General features: G+C 33.8%; 1 protein-coding gene and 1 long non-coding RNA gene across 2 annotated transcripts; one reads left to right on the top strand and one right to left on the bottom strand.

Moving 5' to 3' along the window:
- Nucleotides 1-4076: 4076 nt before the first annotated feature.
- Nucleotides 4077-16767, top strand: LOC120591786 (uncharacterized). Its single transcript, XR_005649999.1, has 3 exons — nt 4077-4170; nt 6517-6686; nt 16601-16767. It is a non-coding gene; the product is annotated as an uncharacterized LOC120591786 (long non-coding RNA).
- LOC120591778 (putative P2Y purinoceptor 10) lies at nt 7890-23629 on the bottom strand. Its single transcript, XM_039849479.1, has 2 exons — nt 23539-23629; nt 7890-11121 (listed from the first exon to the last, which is right to left on the bottom strand). Exon 2 carries the CDS (start codon nt 11070-11072, stop codon nt 10029-10031), a length of 1044 nt encoding a protein of 347 aa, XP_039705413.1. The 5' UTR covers nt 11073-11121; nt 23539-23629; the 3' UTR covers nt 7890-10028.

Genomic DNA, 23629 nt, shown 5'->3' with positions numbered 1-23629 from the left:
CAATCCCACCAACAGTTGAACGTGGGTTCGCTCTTGTCCACATACTCTCTTGTCCACTTATTATTTGTTGACTTTTTAATAATAGTTATCTAAATCTGAAAGTGTTAAGCAATATCTCATTGTGGTTTAATTTTCATTCTTCTGATGATAAGCAATATTTAGCATTGTTTCATGTACCCATCAGCCATCTGTATGTCGTCTTTGGAAAAATGTTTGTTCGTGTCCTCTGCCCATTTTTTGACTGTAGTAAAGAACTTGACTTGTATTACAAGTGTGATAGGAATTCATTGGTGGTTTATAAGCTACAGATGTACATGACCTGTTTCATATTTTTAGAAAAAGATATTCTGAGATTTCAATGAAGAATCCAGGGTGGAGAGAGGAGTCTATTACAATGGTTATAGTAAAACAATTTGGAAAATGTATGAAAGCACAGAAAAGAAAATTATATTTGTTCTGATACAACCATTATTATGACTCTAGTATGTTTGCTTCCCATTACTTATATAAACAAAAATAAAATTTTACAGTATAAGAAAATAGTCAGTAATATTGTGATAACTATGTATAGTGCTAGGTGAGTACTAGACTAATTGCGGGGGATCACTTCATAAACTATATAAATGTCTAACCATCATACTGTATATCTGAAACTAATATAAAACTATTAAAAGTCAATTAGAATTTAAAAACAAAAAACACACAAAATATTATAATGTGCACATTGTTTTGCAACCAGCCTTTTGCATTAATGTTTTGAAGCCATTTTTAATAACTTTCTGGAAAGAGAAAAGGAAGAGTGCAGTTAGGCATTTTCTACTTCCCAGTTTAACTGGATATAGGTCTGGTCTCTGTTTATATATTATTAGCTGTCCCCTCACTATGCCACCACTCCTATAGGTACAGATAAGTGGAGGATGAATGAAGGGGTCTGTCTATAGTAGCAGCATCCATAAAATATATCATCCTTTAATCTCCACTTCTTTGAAATTGTAACCTTCACTCCTCTCTGCATGTAACCATGCTCCCCATACTTGCATCAGCACACCAGGACTTTTCTGAAAATGTCTGATATTCCTTTTTAGAGCTGCTGAATAGCATAACTATAAAGAACCTCAGAACATAAAGCCCAACCCTGTCATTTGACAGAAGAGGTAACTGAGGCCCAGCAAGGGCTAATGATTTGTGTCAGATCACAGCACATGAGTAGCAGGGCATAAACTAAACTTTGGGTTGCATAACTCATAACTCCCAAGTCAGTGCTCTTTCCTCTATATCAGCAACACTTTATAATTATTAGCAAATCCATCTGCCAGAACATGTTCATAGTAACAGAATCAGGGCCAGAGAGAAAACAGAAATAGGACAAAACCCAGGTCTAAAAGACTGTAAACAATTTGTATTTTCATTGGGGTAATTACAACCTTTTTGTTAGCTCAAAGTTCATTTGATCTCAAGGTTAGAGTGTAGGGAGCTCTGGTGAATTGGTTTTCTTCTACAACTTTATTTACCTTCTTCTCGAGTGACTCTCTCTCTTGCAATCTCTCTCTTCTCTTGTTTTTAAACTTAATTCATCACAGCTTTCTGTCTACAGCCACCCTGAGTCAAATTTTGAGTGATAAACATCAAATGTGTAAATTGAGTCAAACCAAGAAATGAAGACATAATTACTGGTAATATAATTTAGAGATTTAAATGAGAGTAAGTACCAAATTCCATGGAAATAGTTATGTCACCCAGGCTTATTTGAATATACCCAAAATTAGATGTGTCTATGAAGGAGCATCTGCTACTAGATATTTAGAGTTCTACTTTTATGCAGAGAAGTAGAAGGTCTGCATGTGTTGGGAGCCAACTCACAGAAATTCTTTTGACTGCTTATAATTTTGTCACATGCTTCTATTTCATCTGAGCCACTTCTAAATACCTCTCCTGCCATCTATCATTTAATTTCTTCTCTTTCTCACGTAGATCTTAAACCTGATTCAATAGGCTGCATGCTGAAGGGGAAGAGCTTATTCCATGTTCTTTCACCATTCCCATCTCCCAACTTACAAACTTAACTAAAGATTGATAAAAGGTGGTATTAGAATCACATTTAAAAAGATGTAATAAAAGCCAACTCTTTAGTAGTACCAAATACACATGACATAGATTGCCATCACTAGGATGGTTTGCATATCTACTAGATGCCATACATTGTACTAAAAATTTTTATGTATAATTTCTCTTTATCTTCATTACAATCCTGCAAGGTAAGAATTTTTAGCTTTAATTCCTGGCAAGGAAACCAAATCATACAGAGATCAAGTAACTCACACAAAGTCAAATAGTTAACGGTGAAGTTTATATTTAAGCCCAGTATTGATCAACTTTAATGCCCAAGGAAAAGTAGAAATAAATAATTCCTCACTATTGAAAATAAAAATAGCAGAGATAAAGTGAAACAACCTGTTCCCAGAGTGAGGTTTGATTCACCATTCTGGTGTTCAATCAGCAAAAACTGATCTAATGTGAACTTTGGGTTTTGCATCTTAAGATAGCAATTAAGCCATATCTTGCTAATTTTAAATATTAAATTATTATGATAATGAAATTTCTAAAACTTTTAAATGAGAAATAACTTTATTGGAATGTTAGAACTGAAAGGGAGCTTATAAAGCATGTATTGCACCCCCATGACTTTAAAAATGAGGAACTCAAAGCCCAGAGAGAGACAGTGACTTACTCGAGGTTTTGAATAATCTCTGCTTCACAATGCTGATATAGATATATTGAAGAACACTCTATTTTTCTTCTTGTTTCTTCTTTTCTTGTTGTTATTTAAATTAATAGAAGTTGAATAATTGTAAAGCAAAAAAATATAAACAAGTTAAGTACCTGCAGAATAAATCAATTAATCAGCAACTATTTATAGATTATTTACGTGGTACCCAAATCCTGTGCTAAACTATGTTATTACAATAGAAATGAATATGACTATTTATACATATAGGGAACTCAGAATTTAGGTAATAAAATAAAAGTAACATATGTATAATGTTAAATAAATAAGTCAAAGGGTAACATAAGGCAGTGGAAAGAGATTAGAACTGGAAATCTGGATCTGAGTCCCTCTTCTAATCAGGGTATCTGGATCTGAGCCCCTATTCTAACTCCACTTACTGTGGGATCACTTACTACAAGACTATGGTAGTGTTTTGGCTTTCTCTGTTTCTTCCCTTTAAATGAAGCTCTTTTACAGTGGCTACATTAAAGAATGGTATGGGGTAGGGGACAGGAAAGGGTTTTTATCTCTCTCCTTTTGTCCTTCATTCTATAATACTAACAAATAGCATTTTATTGATTCTGCAAATGCAAACTCAAGTAAGGTCTCCTAAAAAAACCCTCCAGTTTCTGACTCTTTCCACCTAGATTGCCACTCTTAAAACCTTGTTATATAGAGGCAATTTCTAAGCATTCTTTCTAATTTAGAATCTATGCCAAGCATGCCAAGTATAATAGGGGTGGACAATTGATGCTACAGGAGCACAAAGGGAAAAGACATCACTGAATGTGAAAAGAATAGAGATACGTTCTTGAATTAGGTGAGATCTAATGTAAAGGTTGCTGAGATTTTAATAGACAGAATACAAAGAAGGTGTCTGCTGGAGGGAGGGGTCTGGAGGCAGAGATGGAAAAGTCTGGGAGAGAGTGAAAAAAACAATTTGTCTGCAGTGAAGAAGTGAATGTAGGTGGGGTTGTGTAAAAGAGGCTGGGTCTAGACTAGGTGCCAGGCCAAGGACTCTAGGTTTTCCTACTATTGGCAGTAGATGAAAACAGAGATATATTGAGGTAGGAAACTAAGTGATAATACTAAATACAATTTGAAGTTCATATGCAGCCAGCCTATAAGCTACCAATAACAAGTAACAAAGGTTAAGTTTCCTTGTATGTCCTCTTCCATTCTGGTCCTAGGCTGATGTGGTCCTTTTATGGTCTTCTCCTCCCTGTCATAATTGCTCTCGTATTTCCAGTTTTTAAAGTGTTGAGCTCTAGAATGTGATTAAGGTAGTAACTTCTCATTGCCTTCCAGGTGGAACAAGACCACAAATATACAATGAAAATTTAACTGGGCAGCCACCACTGGCCAAAGAGAAGAATGGCCCAGAGAAGACAGAGAGATTACAGGTAGGCAACCTAGAAGTAGAGCTGGAGAGAAAGCAAGAGCAAGAGCAGGTTTCTGGCTACTAGAGGAAATACAAAGGTAGCACTATAAACAATTTATATGAAGCTCACACAGGTCTGATTTTATCAACACTTTATTGAATCTTTTGGAAATAAAAGAAATAATTGGGAATATAGATGAGAGAGTGAAAAAGTAACCGATCTTATAAGATGTTATCATTATTCTGTACCTACTTCTTCACACCTCCACTTCCCTACTGAGAAAAGAAGGCGTATATAACCCTTTGTTAATAGCAACCACAACATCAAAACAAAAATGCATTAAACTTCCAGAAACGTTTTAATGTTTTAATATTTAATATACAACTTACAAACACATTTTACAGAACTACAAAAGTCAGAGTCTACTGTTACATGATTATCTAGTTAACCAAGAGTGAGCCAAATTTTGGCCCCATTTGTATTCAACAAATCAACTAATTTGCCAAATACAGTGACTTTAGTAGCAGATGTACATTGAATATGTATACCAAATCATTATGTTGTATAATTTAAATATATACAGTTATATTTGTTAGTTATTCCTCAATAAAGTTGAGAAAAAATAATCTCTTCTCAGGCCCTTAGCTCCTAATGGCTATCATGGTAATTAAAGACTGAGAGAATGAGTGCATAAATCTTGTGACATTTATTGATGTCAAATTTATAGAGACTATTCTTTTGGATATCTAACTAATCACTATATATTTTCCTTTTTTATATTTCTTTTTTATTTTTTAAATTTATTTTCTTATTTTTGTTTTTCAATTATAGTTGACATTCAATATTATTTATATTAGTTTCAGGTATACAGCATATTGGTTAGACATTTATATACTTTATGAAGTGATTCCTCTGATAACTTTAGTGCCCACTTGGCACCATACATAATTATTACAATATTAATGACTATATTCCTGATGCTATATTTTATTTCTGGTGATATAACTATTTTATAACTACCAATTTATACTTATTAATCTCTTCATCTTTTTCACCCAGCCCCTTCCCTTCCCTCTCCCCTCCCATCTGGTAACCATCAGCTTGTTCTCTAAATCACTCAACAAGCATTTATGTAGTACCTACCATTTGTGTGTTGCTGATAGAACTAGATTAACTACAGGATCTCTATTTATCAATAAACTCACTAGTTTTTACCTCAAATGCAGTCTCCCAAAGTGAGAGAAATATGCAAGTCTTAATTAATCTAGCAACAGAAACGTACTATCAAAGTCTTAATATCCTGGTAAGAAATTGGGTTCAATTTCAATATGTTGTGGAGTACAACATATTATACTCTCCTTGAGGGATACCTTCAAGGACTTTACTGTGTAGAGGAGATAATGTGGTTTTACAGTAAAGTAGGATTTAAGCTGAATCTTAAATAATTTGTAAGATTAGATAGAGGAAAAACAAAGGCATATATGATAGAGAAACTGGGAAAAAACAGAAGTATGTATGTTTAACAACTTTTTAAGGAAATTGAATTTTTGCGTATTTCATATTTATGCAGTATTTATGCAGATTTGATATTCCAATATGTTTAACTAGACTGTAGAGCTGAAATGAATGAAGTAATTTAAACCTTTAAATGCCCCTCAACAAATGTATTCATGTCCAAACAGTGCTGCTTGATTACCTATTCCTGCCCTAAACTCTCCTTTACAACTGTAGGTTCCTCTGAGTTTGTTTCAAATCTATTCCTTCATAAAGCTCTGGAGACCTTGCCTTCCATCAATGGAATTCGTCCATAGGAGACACTGTGTACTATTGTATCTTCATTGTTTCCCTAAGGCTATGGTCAATTTCTGATATTTGATTTCTTCAGAGATCCTTAACCCTAATCACAACTCACTGCTCAGAAAGTCTAGACCTAACTAACTTATGGTATGAGTTAAGGTAAATGGCTCTTTGTGTTACCCTCAGGGATCTCAGCCAATATTGCCTTAACCCTGTGAACTATTTCAAATCTTCATATTTTCTACGCTAATAGGTTGCTCAAAATAATTAACAATACCTTCTGTGTTGTTAAGGGTTGAGGGGGACACTTTATTTCCCTTTCCTGATTCTTTTCTTAATAATACTTCTCCCTGTGTTCTTATGTTTAAATAATTATTATAGTTTAAAAAAAATTCTCATCTACATTTCTTATTGGATTTTTACAAGAGAGACTATTATCACTATATCACAGATAAGAAAAGAGCTTTAGAGTGATAGAGTGGTAAAGTGTCTTGCTCAAGACCACACAGTTAAGAAAGGGCTGATATAGTACTAAAACCTGTCTAACTAATTATTATCAATTCATTACAGCTGTCTCAAGCTTGGCATTCTTAGAACTCCTGCACTCCAGTATTTTTGGGAACAGGGAATAGAGAGATGGAGTTGGCTATATGGATCGATGTGACTGCATATAGTCCCTCCTATAGAAGTAGGAGTAAATTGGAGCTTTCTGGAGAATCTCGATAACTTCAAGAAAGTTGGTAAGGCATTCTGTTTTCTGTGCTTCTTCAAATATTTTGGATAATGTTTATTACTCATGATAACAATAAGCCAAGTTCAAAAAAGAATGTATTTCAAGTCCTACTTCTACTAAGTGCCCTTAAAGAGGAAGGGAGCAATATCCAAAGTGAGCAGAAGACCTCCCTAAGAAAAACAAGTAATGATTTTGGAAATTTAAATATATATATACATACATATATACATATACGTACATACATATATACATATATATTAACTGGTGATATTTGTATATATGTATGTATGTATTTACATATACATATATACATACATACATATATACATATATATTACCTGGTGATATTTATAGTCCAAGAAATTGTTGGTATTATAAATAGCTAGTCACACCTTGGCCAACTGGACCTCAAATATCTAGGAAACTCAGCTATCCAAACAAAGACAAGAGAACCAGGAAGGGAGCAAAATAGTTCTGCATAGGCAAAATAGATGTTGTAAAGTCCATAAACTAAAACCCATACACTTTGTTCCATAGGATATTTTCCCTATTCTACATACATTCTCTCCAAATAAAATAAAATAAGCAAGCTTTACTCATTTTTGTTAAATTGTCACACTAGTTTGATTAGTGTATTTCAAAGCTATAAAATATTAGAAAATACTAATTAAAATTATAGGGACTTATTAAATAGTCCCACTGGCAAAAGTAAAAACAGATAGTCTGAAAAGATAGATAAAGATGTGCTTATAAAATCAAATATATCAAAACTAAAAATTCATAGAGCAGTTTTAGTGTAGGTACAAGCAATTCTACAGATTTAAATAGCTCTGAGAGAAGCAAATGTGTACAGTACAATAACTGATATTTCTAACAATGACCTTCGGTCATCCTGAAAAGATTACATTAAATGTTAGAGTTGAAGCTCTTCTTAATTACAGTAATAATATGAATAATAACAAAAATGATATTTGTAAATGTGGTTTAGAGTTTGGAAAGCACATTCCAAAAAATATGGCTTATATTGAGATCATTTAGTCTAGTTCCCTTATGGACAGATAATAAAAATAAAACCCAAAGGGAAGTAATTTGCTCAGAGTCACATAGCTTTAAGTGGTAAACATACAATGCAATATACATATAACTTATTATTGAATTGTACACTTGAAACCTATATAATTGTATCAACAAATGTCATCCCGATAAATTTAATTAAAAAAAAAAACACAAAGTCACATAGCTTATCAGTGACAGACCTGAAACTAGGATCCTGGTCTGAATCTGGATTAATGTTTCCTTCATACACCATATCCTCTTGTTTAAAACAAATTGCTTAAATGCGTAGGAAAGAATATAATTTAGAAATATTCCACCTAAAATGGTGTTTTAAATATTTAGGTACTTAAAGAGCTACTCAAACATTTCTATGGGATACAACTGTGCAAAATATAAATCCCTAGAGGACTTCAGAGAACTTAGGTTTTAGCCTTTTTTGGGGGGCGGGGAGGTGATAGGTAATCACTGTTACACAAAATTAACACAAATAAAACATTTTGTGAATTTCCAATCATATAAAGATAAGAAAATAAATCTTTATGCAGCCATGTACCACTTAATGATGGAAATACATTCTGAAAAATGCATAATTAGGCAATTTTGTGGTTATACAAACATCATATAGTGTACTTACACAAACCTAAATGATATATCCTACTACACACCTAATCTATCTGGTATATATAGTTTATTTCTCCTAGGCTACAAGCCTATACAGCATGTTATAACACAATAACACAAAACAATACAGATTTAAATCAAGCACAAGAGAAAATGATGCAATCAAGAGACATGGTAAGTATGAGATGTATAAGCCTGCTGCTGGTGTTATACAACATACTGTTTTATGGTAAACTCTTCTTCATAAGTAGAAAGAGTACACTCTAAAGTAATAATAAAAATATAGTAAATATATAAACCAGTAACATAGTCATTTATTATCATTATCAAATATTATGTACTGTGCAAAATTGTATGTGCCATACATTTATATAACTGGCAGCATAGTAGGTTTATTTACACCAGCATTACCAGAAAAATGTGAGCAATTGCATTATGATGTTATGATGGCTATGATGTCACTAGATGATAAAAATTTTTCAACCCCCTTATAATCATATGGGAATATGTGGTTCATCGTTGACTGAGAAATATTGTTATCTAGCACATAAGTGTTATTTTATAAAACTAACCACTGCTTTTTTAAGTACTATTTTAATAAAACCCAATATATAAAATTTTAAGTTTCAAATTTCCCAATGGGAATGATGTATATTACAAAATTATTTAATCACAATTTTTTAAAAAAAATAGTAATTTTTCATTTTGCATTTTGAATTAAATTCACCAATGTTTTCCTTATATACATCTTTACCTGGGAGAAATGAAGTCCACCTGAAAAACTAAATGCATGTCCATGAGTCTCCATTAACTCTGTTTAAATCTATCAAGCAAAATTTTGACTGCCATTGTATATAATTAATCAAGGCAGACCATAGCACAGTTGGTTGTAATAAACAAATATAACATAATATTTTCTGAATGAGTGCCAATATGTAAAAGCATGCGTCATATCACACACATTCACAGACATTCAAGCAAAGAGCTTTCATTGCAAACCTTGAAATTCTGTAGTTTGTGGAATATGTCAGATACAACTTTATTTCATGTTTAAGGTGTATATGTTTTGTGTGAATTTCTTGATACTTTTGAGATATTTGAGATGAATTTGATTTTTTGTTTGTTCGTTTGTTTTCCCAAGGGGAGAAAATGAAAGTCTCCTAGATATTTCAAGTTATAAGAACATTAATTCTTATAATTCCTATTAATATTAATAATAGTTTCCTCTTTAATCTACTTTGTTCAAGTAGTGTATATTTTCTAAATAAAACCAGGATAATATTGCTCTCCTATACATTTTTAAGTGTTTGAAACACTCTTATGTCCTCTTGTTTTCAATTTACATTTTGTTTTTTGCTTTGTTGTTTTGTTTTTGTTTTTGTTTGTTTCTGTTTTACAGAGAAGGTGAAAAGCCTGGACCCACTGTTGAGAAACAGGTGTTCAGTTTATTCTATGCTCATCACTTCTTTCAAAGAAAAATATTTCCTCTGGGCTCCATAGAATATGTTTCCATATGGATAGAAAATATAGGAATGAATAGTTACTTCAGAAGGATCATTTGGGGAATGAAGGGAAGGGGGTCATGATTTCTTAAGACACTCAACAAAACCATTTTTTTTAAAAAAATTCAAGGTGACATAGAATATATAGGTCATTCTAACTAAGTGTTTGATTACATTGTCTTGGAATCATCCAAAAATTCAAGAGAGATAGTTTGAAGATCCTCTTTTTTGTGATGAATTTCTAAAACACTATCCTTGCATCTTATGCATGACTGAAGAACCAGGCCACCATGTTCGGAAAATCTACCACGAAATTCTGAGGTCATAAAATAATATACAACCGGATTAAGACAGCAATTCAGATTTGCAAGACACAAGGAAATGATATGGAAACATAGGGTACTCTTAATAAAAGAGCAGTTTGAAAAGACATGTTGCTTCACCATCATAAAGAGTGGAAAGTTGAGGTGGTAAGGGGTAAAACACACAATGAACACCACTGCACATATCAGGACCATCCACAAAGCCTTTTTTCTTTCTTTGGTATTCTGAGGGGGAACTTGGAATTCCTGTAAAGATTTTCTCATTTTCCATGTGCAGTAAGTAATAATTATAACAGGTAATATGAACCCTCCAAGTTCAGCTACAGTTACCATGCCAATGGAGGAAGCCATGCTAATGTGTTGAAGCCCTAAATCGGCAAAGCAGGATTCGGTGTCATTGGCTAAGCCAGTACTTCTCAGAATTGGAAGTGGCAAACAGGCAGTACCTACAATGACCCAGATGGCAGCACTAATGCCCACATCATACCTACGCTTCCAGTCTCTGGCCCTGAAGGGCTTGAGGAGAAAGAAGTACCTCTGAAGGCTGATGCACGTCAGGAAGCAAATGCTGGCATACATGTTGAGATATTTCAGGTAGAAGCACAGCAGACAAAGGGTCCTCTGGAAAGGCCAGTGGTGGCTGATGTAATAGTAAATCCGGAGGGGCAAGGACAGCACATGGGCAAGGTCAGCCACAGAGAGGTTGATCATGAAAATGATGGCTTTATTTTTCTTGTTGATGAAGCGGCACAAAACCCACAAGGCTGCACTGTTGGCCAGAAGACCAGGGATGAATATGAAGATGTAGGTGGTTGCATAGAGAGAGTACTGAAATGGCATTTGAAGATCAGTGCACTTTGCTCTTGTACTGTTTGTGTTGTTACTTCTCATCTTGAAGATTTATGTTCCTTCCTTAAGGAAAGCATCTGAGTGATGATATCTGCAGAAAATAGAGTAAGAATAGAATCAAGGGCATGTCAATCCATACTTGAGTATATAAATGTATTTACTTTCTACCAAAGAAGGATTCAAGTGTGAACTTTCATAAATTCAAAACATCTCATATGTAAAGAGAAAATATCATGCCAATCTACAAATGGATAACAGTATTTTAGAACATATTTTCAGGAATCTAAAAGATAGATATTTTGGCAATAACCTCAATCAGGTTTTCTCTTTAGCAGTCAGAAGGGCTAATCAAACTTGCAGAGATAACCAACAAGCAAGACCTCACTAGAAAATAGCCCCTAAACATACATTTTAACACTCGAGATGTTCCACATTTCAGCTTTTCAGTTTTCTCCATCCATATTTTAAGTTTGAAATCTATCTGATTTCCTATCTTCAACTCTGGGAGAGAGAAAACTTAATCCATTTTAAATTGCAACTTTATCAGAGATTAGCTGAGGTGAGTCTGTTGGGAATGAAACACAGGATACGAGCCTGGGGAAAGGCTGGCAGGTCACCAGACCTTGGAAAAATAGGGGCAGGAAAAGATGGTATAACTCAGATAACATTTGTCACCTACAGAATTTGGCTGAGGACAACATTATCCCTAAGTATTGTCATGGCACTTTCCATAAGCTTCTGTAACTTTAAAAATCTGTGTTTATTTACAGAATTATAGTAGCTTCAGACATTCACATTAATTGAGACTATCTTTTCAACCGTTTCAAAAAGTATATGAAGAGCTAGAGGGTATTTGGTGGTAGATGCAACAAAAGGGGCTATCTCTACTTCAATTCTCAGAGCAAACTCAGTGAAAAGCTATTAATGTAAATGGTCACATTTAAAAAATATTGTTAAGTATAGTTGGCATATAATATTAATTTCAGAGTGTACAATATAGTGATTAGACATTTATGTACCTTTTGAAATGATCACCCCAATAAGTCTAGTATCCATCTGGCATCATACATAGTTATTACAACATTATTGACTATATTCCCTAAGTTGTGCTTTACATATCTGTTTTTATAACTGGAAATTTGTGTTTAATTTCTTTCACCTTTCTTGCCCACCCCTTAACTCCTCTTCCATCTGATGATCATAGTTTCTTCTCTATGAGTTTACTTCTGCTTCACTTGTTCATTTATTTTGTTTTTAAGTTTCCACATATAAGTGAAATCATGGTATTTGTCTTTCTCTGTTTGACTTATTTCAGTTAGCATAATACCCTCTAGGTCCATCCATGTTGTCGCAAATGGTAAGATTTAATTCTTTTTTATGACTGACTAATATTTCATTGGTGATTTCCTAAAATCTTCCTCAAAGATCTGCAAACCACAAACAAGCATGAACTGGCCTCAGTATGCCCTATACCTCTTGCCAAGCCACCCTAAGCAAAGCACTAGTGGCAGCTGGCCTCGGTTCACAGCATAACCACTCCCCGGTGCCTCCAAGCTCAGCACAGGCAGATACCAACCATGAATCACTTCGTAGCTCATACCAGGTGGCCCCAGGCCCATCACAAGCAGTGGCTGGCCTTGGCCTGCACAGAAGCCCCTGCTAAGAAGTCCCAGAACCAACATACTTGGTTGCTTGCTTCAGACCAGAGCAGAGCACCATCTACTTGGCACCACAAATGACACACCAAAAGTGTATATTTGGCAGGTACCAGCATTTCGCTAAAGTGAACCCTCCTCCAGGAGGTAAGCTCCCATGCAAAAGCTTGTTCACTGTAATCACAGCAAGTCTTCACAGCTAGCTGGTCAGTCTGAGGATCAGTGCCACCCATTTACTTGCCAAAGTCAATCAGTATTCAACTATACCTGGAGACCACATACGATCCACACAAATAACACACCTGAAGCACCTGGCTCAGGTGAACAAGGAGACTGTGTGCACTGGGTCCTACAGGACAGCTACTACATAAGGCCACTCTACAAAGACTAAGAGACATAGCAGATCTACCTAATACATAAAAACAAATTCAGCGAATCAGCCAAAACGAGGAGACAAAGAAACATGTCCCAAATAAAAGAACAAAGTTCCAGAAAATGAACTTAACAAAATGGAAGCAAATAATCTACCAGAGGCAGAGTTCAAAACATTGGTTATAAGGAATCTCAATTAACTTTGGGAAAAATAGATAATCTCAGGAAGAACTTGAACAAAGAGATAGTAAATATAAATAAAGAGACAGACAGCATAAAAAAAGAACTTGTCAGAAGTGAATATTACAATAACTGAAATGAAGAAAACATTAGAGGGTATCAATATCAGATTAGATGAAGCAAAAGATCAAATCAGTGATTTGGAAGACAAGGTAGCAGAAAACACCTAATTGGAACAACAAAAAGGAAAAAAAGCATTAAAAAAAAAAAAACCTGAAGATAGTGCAACAGTCCCCAACCTTTTTAGCTCCAGGAACCAGTGCTCCTATGAGAATTTAATGCTGAATGATCTGAGGTGGAACCGAGGCAGTGATGCTGATTAGCACTGGGGAGAGGCTGTAAATACAGATGAAACTTGGGTCTCTCACTCGCTGCTAACCTTCTGATGTGCAGTCTGGTTCCTAACAGGCCATGGACCAGTACCAGTCTGCAGCCTGGGGGTTGGGTCCCCTGACTTAAGGGACCTCTGGGGCAACATCAATTATAATAACATTCACATAATAGTGGTACCTAAAGGAAAAGAGAGAGAGAGCAAGGTACTTCAAACATATATGAAGATGTAATGACTGAAAACTTCGCTAACCTGGTGAAGAAAATAGACATACAAGTTCAGGAAGCACAGAGAGTCTCAAACAAAATGAATCCAAAGTGGCCCACACCAACACATCATAATTAAAATGCCAAGGATTCAAGATACATCATAATTAAAATGCTGAAGTGTAAAGACAAAGAGAGAATCTTAAAAGCAGCAAGAGAAAAACCATTAGTTAGCTACAAGGGAGCTCCCATAAGACTGTCAGCTGATTTCTCAACAGAAACTTTGTTAAAAGGGAAGGGCAAAAAATATTTAAAATGATAAAAAGCAAGGACATACAACCAGGATTAATCTACCCAGTAAAGCTATCATTTAGAATCAAAGGAGAGATGGAGAAATAACTCAAGGAGTTCATCACCACCAAATCAATATAACAACAACAAAAATTGTTAAAGGGACTTCTTTAAGAAGAAGAAGAAAATAAAAATTATGAAAAAGAAAATGTCACAAAGAAATAAAATTCTTATTGACAAAGGCAAACGCATAATAAAAGCAGCGAATCAACCAACCTTAAAGTTAGTACAAAAGTTAAAAGACAAAAAGTAGGAAAATCATGTGTAATTACAATAGTAAATTAAAGAATACACACAAATACACAAAATAAGTAAAAACAGCAACAAAATGTGTGGAGTGGGTGAGTAAAAATAGTAGTGTTTTTAAAATGTGTTCCAATTTAAGTGACCATCAATTTAAAATAGAGTGCTATAAACATAGCTTGGTATATATAAAGCATATGGTAACCACAAACCCAAAATTTACAAGAGATATACAATAAATAAAGAGAAAAGAATCTAAACTCAAAACTCTGGAAGTCACTAACATAGAAGAGAGCAAGAGAATAAGAAAGGAACAGAAAAAAACTACAAAAACAATCAGAAAACAATAAAATGGCAATAACTACATAACTATTAATAATTACTCTAAATGTAAATGGATTAAATGCTTCAATCAAAAGACGAATAGATAAAGAAGTGGTACATATATGTAATGGAATATTATTCAGCCATAAAAAATAATGAAATCTTACCATTTGAGACAACATGGATGAACCTAGAGGGTTTTATGGTAAGTGAAATAAGTCAAACAGAGAAAGACAAATACCATGATTTCACTTATATGTGGAAACTTAAAATAAATGAACAAATAAAACAGAATCACACTCATAGATACAGAAAAGAAACTGATGGTTGCCAGATTGGAGAGAAAGTGGGAGGATGCATAAAAAGGGTGACGGTATTAAGTACAACTTGACAGTTACAAAATAGCCATGGAGATATAAAGTACAACTTAGGGAATATAGTCAATAATGTGGTAATAACTATGTATGGTGTCAGGTGGGTAGAAGACTTATCACGGGGATCACTTCATATGTTAGTCTAACTACTATACCGTACACCTGAAACTAATATAATATTGAACGTCAACTGTAATTGAAAAAGAAAAAAAAAAGAAAAAAAGAAAAAATGTATCCCTGTCATTTCAACCTTTTCAGTTTTGCCTGTGAAAGCCAAATAAAATCTACTGCCTGTTACACACGAAACTCTTCAAATATCTGAAGACAGCAGTCCTGTCCTCTCTTAAATCTTCCCTTGCCAGGTTAGACATTCATTTCTAATATGTCATGGTATTTGTTCTTGATTTTCTTTTGGATCAGAACAATATTACTTTTGGCAGAAAGACACTACACTACAGCTTATTTTAACCTTGCAAATGATAGTTTAGCTATCCAAATGTTTGAAATTTTTAGGAAATTTATACATCTGATTGTAGAAAGATAAATGGGATTTTAATCTTGCCTTGTATTTTTTATTGCTTGCAAAGGCAGTTAGTTTCACATTTTACGTAATTAAAGGGAAAATGAGGTAGACTTAACATTAACTGCTGAAAGCAACATATGACCTAAGACAGTACCTACTCAACCCCAAACATAACCAATTGAAAAAGTTTAAAAATTCAGTCAACCTACACATAGCTCATACAATGCCAAACAACCTATTTGATGCTTTTACACTGACTACATGGGATTTTCAAATAGACTGCATTTACTAACTGACAGTTCATTGCAGTCAATCAGCTCATTAAGTAAATAACTACTTTGAATGTTTTTCTTCACTGAGTTGACTATTTTGCTGAGTTGAACAATTTATCAAGCAAACTCTAATTAGAGCCAACAGTATAGTTTTTGTGGTTTGTTTGTTTATCCACTGAACTAAAATAAATGTTCTATATAGTCAGTTAAAATTTTAAAAAAAACATTAAAGTTGAACCGGAATTATTTTTGAAATAAGGTTTAGGGAACAGTTATAAATGAAGCCTTCCCTGATTATCTTCAGTTTTATTATAATAATAAACGATCACTGAATGACTATGTTGAGCAAGGTGCTAGACTAAGTACACACAATCTCTCAACCAATTCCTCACAGCAAACCTATGCAACACTAAAATATTACCACTATTTTACAGACGAGGAAACTGTAAGAAAGGCAAGGCTCACTTCCTCCAAGAAACCTTCCCTGACCTCTCTAAACCACAGGTCACTCCTACGGCCTCATAGTATCCATAATCTTGATCATTTTCTTTACTGGGAGTGCACTAACACACTTAGCGTGCTGCGTTTATTTACTTTTCCATGGAGTCCATTTTGTTGCCCTAAATATATTGCAGTCATATACATATAAAAAACTCATTCTTCTTCCTTTCCTCCATAGCAAAGTGTCCAGTAAAGAGTGTCCTAAACATAATTGCTATCCACTAAGTGCTCGTGAAATCAATGACTGAATGTATGACGGATGAATGAACCAGGGGGAAAAGCCCCACTGAGAGGTAAGGAATGAGTGTCTGGGGAATTAGGATTTAGCTGTGATGTTTGATTTGACCACCAGATGTCGTAAGTATACCAACGTTCAAATATCTTTTGACATTTAACTCATAATTCATTTTAGAATTCAGTTAAAGGGAGAAATCATAGTAAAGAAGAGAAGAATCAACAACCTCTTGTGTAACACCAGAAGAAATCTTTAAAGGGCATTTTGGAGTTTAGATTTTTTTCAGCCTCCATACTTCCTCGCATAGTTCTCTGAAAATAGTTTGGTTTCTAAATTTATTATACATTCCTAGAATATTAAATTTGTTAAAGGTCATCAAGATCTCCTGACCCCACCACTTTTTATAGATGAGGAAACAAAGGCCAAAAACATGGAGATTAAATTTTTCAAATTCACACAGAAAATTAGTGACAAAGGCTTAGCCAGAATCTCTTGCCTTCTATTACAGAGCAATTTTTATTTTTCCAAGAACTTCTCATTGAAAACCATATTTTTGCAATTATATAATAATAATCATACAAACTTTCAGAAGTAAATTTATGGTAGATTTTAGAACACTAACCTTGACAGCGAACTGTTACCACAGGAGGGATTAGTTCTTTCCAAATATTCCAGAACAAATACAGTGTTTTTGAAAACAGAATGAGTATTTCTAGTACCTAGTAATAATATTGTATAAAAAGTGTGCTTAAAAGTCTTATGTTAGGCTGTTTTTAAACTTTCATTATTTCTTCACACAAGGAATAGAGTTTCTTGTTAGAAAATAGAGATAAGCAAAAGCAAACCAAAATATATACATATCTATCACCAATATTTCCATTGTTAATATTTTGGTGTACAACTTTCTTTTTTTTTTCTATACTATAGACCTATAAATAAATACATGTAGAGATAGTTTAACTAAATTTGATTATATACACATACTTTTAAAAACATAGTTTGTATTAAATCATAATTATTATGAATATAGGGTCCTAACAATGAATAAGCCTCTAAATAATCATTTTAATGTATACTTAGAATTCCATCAGAATTATGTATCATCATCCAATTTGCTGGTGAACATAGAGCTAGATTCTCATTTTTTCATTATTAGAAACAATGCCTTGATAAAAACTTTTGTACACCCATCTTTGTACATTTGAGCAACTATTTTCTTTGAATAAATTCTAAAAAGTGATATTGCTAGGCTTTTGATGTGTAATGCAAAATTATCCTCCTGGAAGGCATCCTATATGAAAGAACAAAGCCGATACGCTTTCCCGTAACATCACATTAATTTTCCAAATATATCAAATTCTCTTTAGCCAGAGGAGGAAGTATGGCATACAAAATTCTGACTCATTTTTTTTAAGGCCTAGCTCAAAGAATTTTCTCTATCTAGTCACAAATCAATCCAGATAGAATTTATTATTCCCATCTTAACACAGTAGTTCTCAAACTTGACCATGCTTTAGAATCATCTGGGGAGATTGCCCCACCCACAGAATTTCTCATTCAGTAGTAGGTCTAGGTTAGTTTCTATGTGATCCAGGGACAACATGTTGAAAACCATGTATTATCTTCTCACGAATATTGTGAATCATTGAATTAATGCTATAAACTAAATGTTTAGGTGCACCCCCCCTCCCAAATTCATATGTTGAAACCTAATCTCCAATGTCATGGTATTTAGAGTTAGGACACTTGGGAGGTGATTATGTCACTAGGGGGTTAGTGCCCTTTTTCCTTCCACCAGTGAGCAGACCACTGTCTATGAGTCAGAAAGTGGACTCTCACCAGACACTAAACCTGATGGCATTTTGATCTTGAACTTCTCAGCCTCTAGAACTGTGAGAAATAGATGTTGTTTAAGCAACCCAGTCTATGATATTTTTGTTATATCAGCCATGGATGAGGAAATTCACACAGAAGTTTGTGACCTAACTTTTATAATTATGTAGTATCATTTGGCCTATTTATCTGTGTTACATTATTTCTCCTGTCTTGAACACATGAAAGAAAAGTGATAATAAAATAAAACAAAAATGATGCCAAAAATATTGCATTGCATTTAGGTTTTAGAAAACAATAAAATTTACATGTTTAAAAAATCTTCCAAAGTTGTCTTCATGCCAGAATGAAGTTGACCTTTTAATATATATATATATATATATATATATATATATATATATATATATATATATATATATATATTTGCCACAATGGATCTTTAAAAAATAGCCTAATAAACTTATTCCTGAAGCATTCTTATCCAACTGATTGAATTTAAAAATTATTATTAATTATCAGTAACCACTGCTCTATGGTTTATACAAACAATGTTTCCAAAATCCAAAACTGAAAGATAAAACATGAATTACAAAAAAGTAAACTATGTTATCTTAGAATTCCATATTCTTCTATTTGGTGTCAGAAACTTGAAAACAGTTACAGTGTTTCTGGCTGGAAACCTGCCCCTCCTTTTGGGGTATACTATCTTATCTCTTTATCTCCTAAGTTCCACAGGGCTGCAGCCTTCTTTAGCACAGTCTGTCTCCTTCTAAAATGTACTTTCAATAAATCTTAATTTTTCTCAAAAAAAAAAAACTCGAAAACAGTTCAATCAAAGCAAAAACTTTCATTTGCCTTAAGGCTTTTCTTTAGCTTTTAAAATCTAGCTGGTAATCATTTTGTTAAGTTATGACTGACTTTTATTTTTAAAGGGAAAATGTATTTCTGTTCTTTTCCCCCAGAAATTGGAGAGGCTTATTTATAAACTTTCTCCCACACCTATCTATTTAAAATTCTTTTTCATCTGATACTTTATGAGTTGCATTTCCTAATTTATCTGATCTGCAACTTCTTCCACTGCACAATGCATACCATTTTTGTGTACATTCAAATAAGATAATATATGCGATGTATATATTTGGCATATAACAATATTGCAACACATGCTGTTACTTTAATTTGTTTCATGTATTTCTTCTGAGTTGAAAAATATAAATATATTTTAAAGCTCAGCTCAAATTCTGTATACCCCAGGAAGCTATCCTTACTTCTCTATTCCTTGTGGACTTCAAATTTCATAGCATTTCTGAAGTATCTTGCAACTTATACCAAATGACATAAGTATTTGATAATGATTAAATTTACTGAGCATTTATTATGTTCCAGGTACTTTACATATATTCTATCACTTAATCCTCATTGTAATTCTATAAGAAATGTATATACTATATGGTAACAGAAGGATATTTTACTTTGGGTACTGAACACACAATTCAATATATATATGATATATTATAAAATTGTACACTTGAAACCGATATAATTTTATTAACCAATATCACCTCAATAAACTTAATAATAAAAGGAAATGTATATACTTTATGTGCATTCAACCATTAAGAAATAGTCAAACTTTTTATTTACCTCCTACAAGTACATTATTTGCTATTGTGTCTACAGTATGGATCATGAGTTCAAGTCTCTTGACAAACAACTTTTATCTCCATTGAAACACAGATTATACCAGCAGTGGACCAGCAGAGAATCTTACTCAGGAAATCTCACTGCAAGTATCCATGCCTTGTCACTCCTCTCCAGGATATTCCCAGTTCTCCTTCACAGTCATATAGTTTGATTATATTATCTAGAGACTCTGACTTCTAAATTGTTTTACAGGTAGAGAGCTCCATTCATTTTATTTAAAGCTTTCAGCCCTTCCTGAATTACTAGCTCTGTAAATAGTTTTCAGGTAAATTATAATCCATCTACATTGGAGACCACATCCTTCTTTCTCCAACTGCAAGACCATGATTATTTCCTACCTCTGCTTGGCAACACCAGCTAGAGACAGCTGCTGGTTTCAGACATCAGAAAGCTTGGGAACAAAATAGTCTCACTACATTGTGCTCTTTTGGCAGTGTCTGAGTTTTATGTTTCTTACTTGGGACCTAGCAGAGATAGTTGAAGAACACTACTTTTTCAGAAAGGGTGCAACAATAGCTATAGTAAGTTTCCTGCTCATGTAAGGCCCAAATCAATGGTGTTAGTGATGGAGGAATTTATCCACAGAAATTTTTAAAATCATTTGAATCTTCAAACTCATGATCTCATTTGGTGAGGCACAGGCACAAAGTTCTGAAGTAACTTGCTTGGAGATAAAGAACCCCAATATTAATTAGACTTTGAAATGTAGCTAGAAATCAGATTATCATTCTAACAATCTTTCTATGTCACCTGGCCATCTCTCTGATAAGAGAAGAAAATATTAAGTGAATCTCCCCAAAGACAGGTGCACTGATGATAGAGGAAAGTGTCAAGCAGATGAGTTGTGGTTTGATGGGAAGGAGAGATGGGAATTGATAAGAATTTTTGACTACACTGAATTAGCCTTTTCTATCTTTCTCCACCTATAGCAGTCATTATTTGGAGTGCGTATTGGTCTTGGGGCCCTTTCTCTAGTTATCTCATGTCATGTACCTTCAAGTGCAAATCTTTATCTTGGAGTCAGAACACAAGTTCCCATCTAAATGTAATGGATATTAATGAATGCAACATTTTGCATGTCTTTAATGTATTAGGCATTGTTTTAGATACTGATGATAAGGTAGTATATAGACAGATGTGGTTTCTGCCCTCATTAAGCTTGTAATCTCATTGTGCTATATCCATTTCATTCTCCCCACCTAAAGAAATAACACTCATCCATTAAAATTATATTTGTTATATCTTCTTAATGAAGTCTTCTCTGAATGACATTTCACCAGTACTGTTCTTTCATAGCTCTCTTGCTACAGTCTCTTTTTAGCAATAGAATCAATAATGTAATGAACAAATTGGCATTGAAATATTAGTGATTAGTTATAGCTTAAAATAGTTTTTCTTGCAAGGATATCTGTACTTAAGAAGAGAAAATATTAAAGAATAAAATATCTTAATTGAAAGAATTGAGTGGCAGAATTTCAAACGGAACTCCAATTGAAGGACACTTTGAAGTCTGAAATAATAACTATTGGCTAATAACCTATTTAGTACATGTGTAAATCCAGATCTGCTGTAAAGCTTACTATTCCTCGATGATATTAACACAAAGGCCTAACCTACCTATAGCTAGTCTTATTATTTCTCTGTTCCCATTTATACACAAGGCTGGTTATATTAGAAAATAAGACCCAGGAAAGGAAAACAGTGACTAATTTTATTTTAAAACCCCAATGCTCCATGCAGAATCCAATATCCCTATAGTAGCTTTATGTTCATTTACTTCTTTCCTTCTTCATTTACATAACTCCAGGAAGACGTAATGATCAGAAGTTCAGGTACACTACAGTGAAATAAAATGTCATTTTTCTCTCACTCCAGGCCCAATGCCTTGTATGTTTCAGGCCACTAGAGTGGCAAAATGTCATCTACTAAAAACCTGAATGGGCGGCATTCCATTGGTAACTTAGCACAGTGGTGAAGAGCATAGATTTTGGTGATTGTATGTACCTAGCCTATAGTAAGCAATTCATTGCTATCGAATATAAGGCCGAAGAAAAAAGTCATGCTTTATGCAAAAGTTATAAGAAACTACATTTAGAAAAATAAAGGGATTAAGGTGGAAACAGACTGGTTTCTGTGGCTGGAATATTTCTCATCTGGGAGATGCATAAGTTATATAATACTTCTGCATTTAGTTAATAATGTGGCACTGTCATGCATTAAGGTTTTTGTTGTTAAGTTTTCCTTTGTTACATTTTATTTAGCACTTCTTAAGCCAAACTTAACAGTCAGAGAATCAAACCTCTGGAAAAAACCTGGAAATCACTTAGTCTACCACTTTTGTGCTAAAAATGAGTAACTTGAAGTCCTAAAAGTGAAGGATGCTGTCCAAGAATATACAGAGAATCCCAGACCAAGCCAGGTCTTGAATTCAGATCTTAGTGAACTCATTCTATTCATTGTGCACTTTTCATTATATCACACTATTTAACATATAATTCTACTTTTATTTGAATTTGTCTATAGTTGTTTCAAATTTTTCATGGTAATCTACATGTTTTTCCAAGTCTGAATGCTGTACACTGGGCACAGAGTATATGTTCGGTAAAGATTTCTGAATATGTTGATTACATTTGAGGATGTATTAGTTACACAAGAAATATTGTATGGGGGCCACAGCAAGAGTACCATTATCCTTACATGGAAGGCTGCCTCAGAATATGTAAGAGCACATTCACCACTAAAAAAAATCTCATAGTATTGAGTAAAATTTCTGAACACGGACACTAATTTATTATAAAACCTAACATGATGGACATACAAAGTTATATGGATCCTGAGTTGCAAGCTAGAGAGAGTATATATACCAGGCTAGTGGGGATATATGAAGTATGTCCCTGAATGTGTGTTGCATTTCTGTTATATTCATGAATTTGAAAAAGTACTCTCTGTTCCTAGAATTATATTTTTCCTACTTTTCACATGACTAAGTGATTTTCCTTTAGGCACTAATGTAGAATTACCCTCTGGGAAACATTCCCTGACTTCTCTCCAGGTCTGACTTAGGTACTTCTCTATGCTTCTCTAAGACCCTGGGCTTCCTGTATTGACTGGATCACCCACTAGATATTATAATCTGGAGCATAGATTGGATTTCCCTTGATCAAGTTTGCATCAAGAAAATGAGAAAGATTTCTGGCAAGTATTAGATACTCAAACACATTTGTTGATTAAGTTAATTAAATAAGTGGTAAAATTTCAGGTACAAATTAAAAAATAATATTGATAGGAATTAGCAGTCAGCATCTCCATTCATCCCCCACCCAAACACCACCAGATAGGCCTACCTCTAAGGTTGTTCTGAAAATTTCAAATTCCAGATGAGATGGAGTAAATTCACTCCACTTCATTCTTCTTGATAATGATGGCTAAAATCCC

The sequence above is a fragment of the Pteropus medius genome, unplaced genomic scaffold, assembly GCF_902729225.1.
Source record: "Pteropus medius unplaced genomic scaffold, Ma_sr-lr_union100, whole genome shotgun sequence".
NCBI classification, from domain to species: Eukaryota; Metazoa; Chordata; class Mammalia; order Chiroptera; family Pteropodidae; genus Pteropus; species Pteropus medius.
The sequence above is the reverse complement of the archived record's forward strand: the minus strand, read 5'-3'. Positions and strand labels throughout refer to the sequence as shown.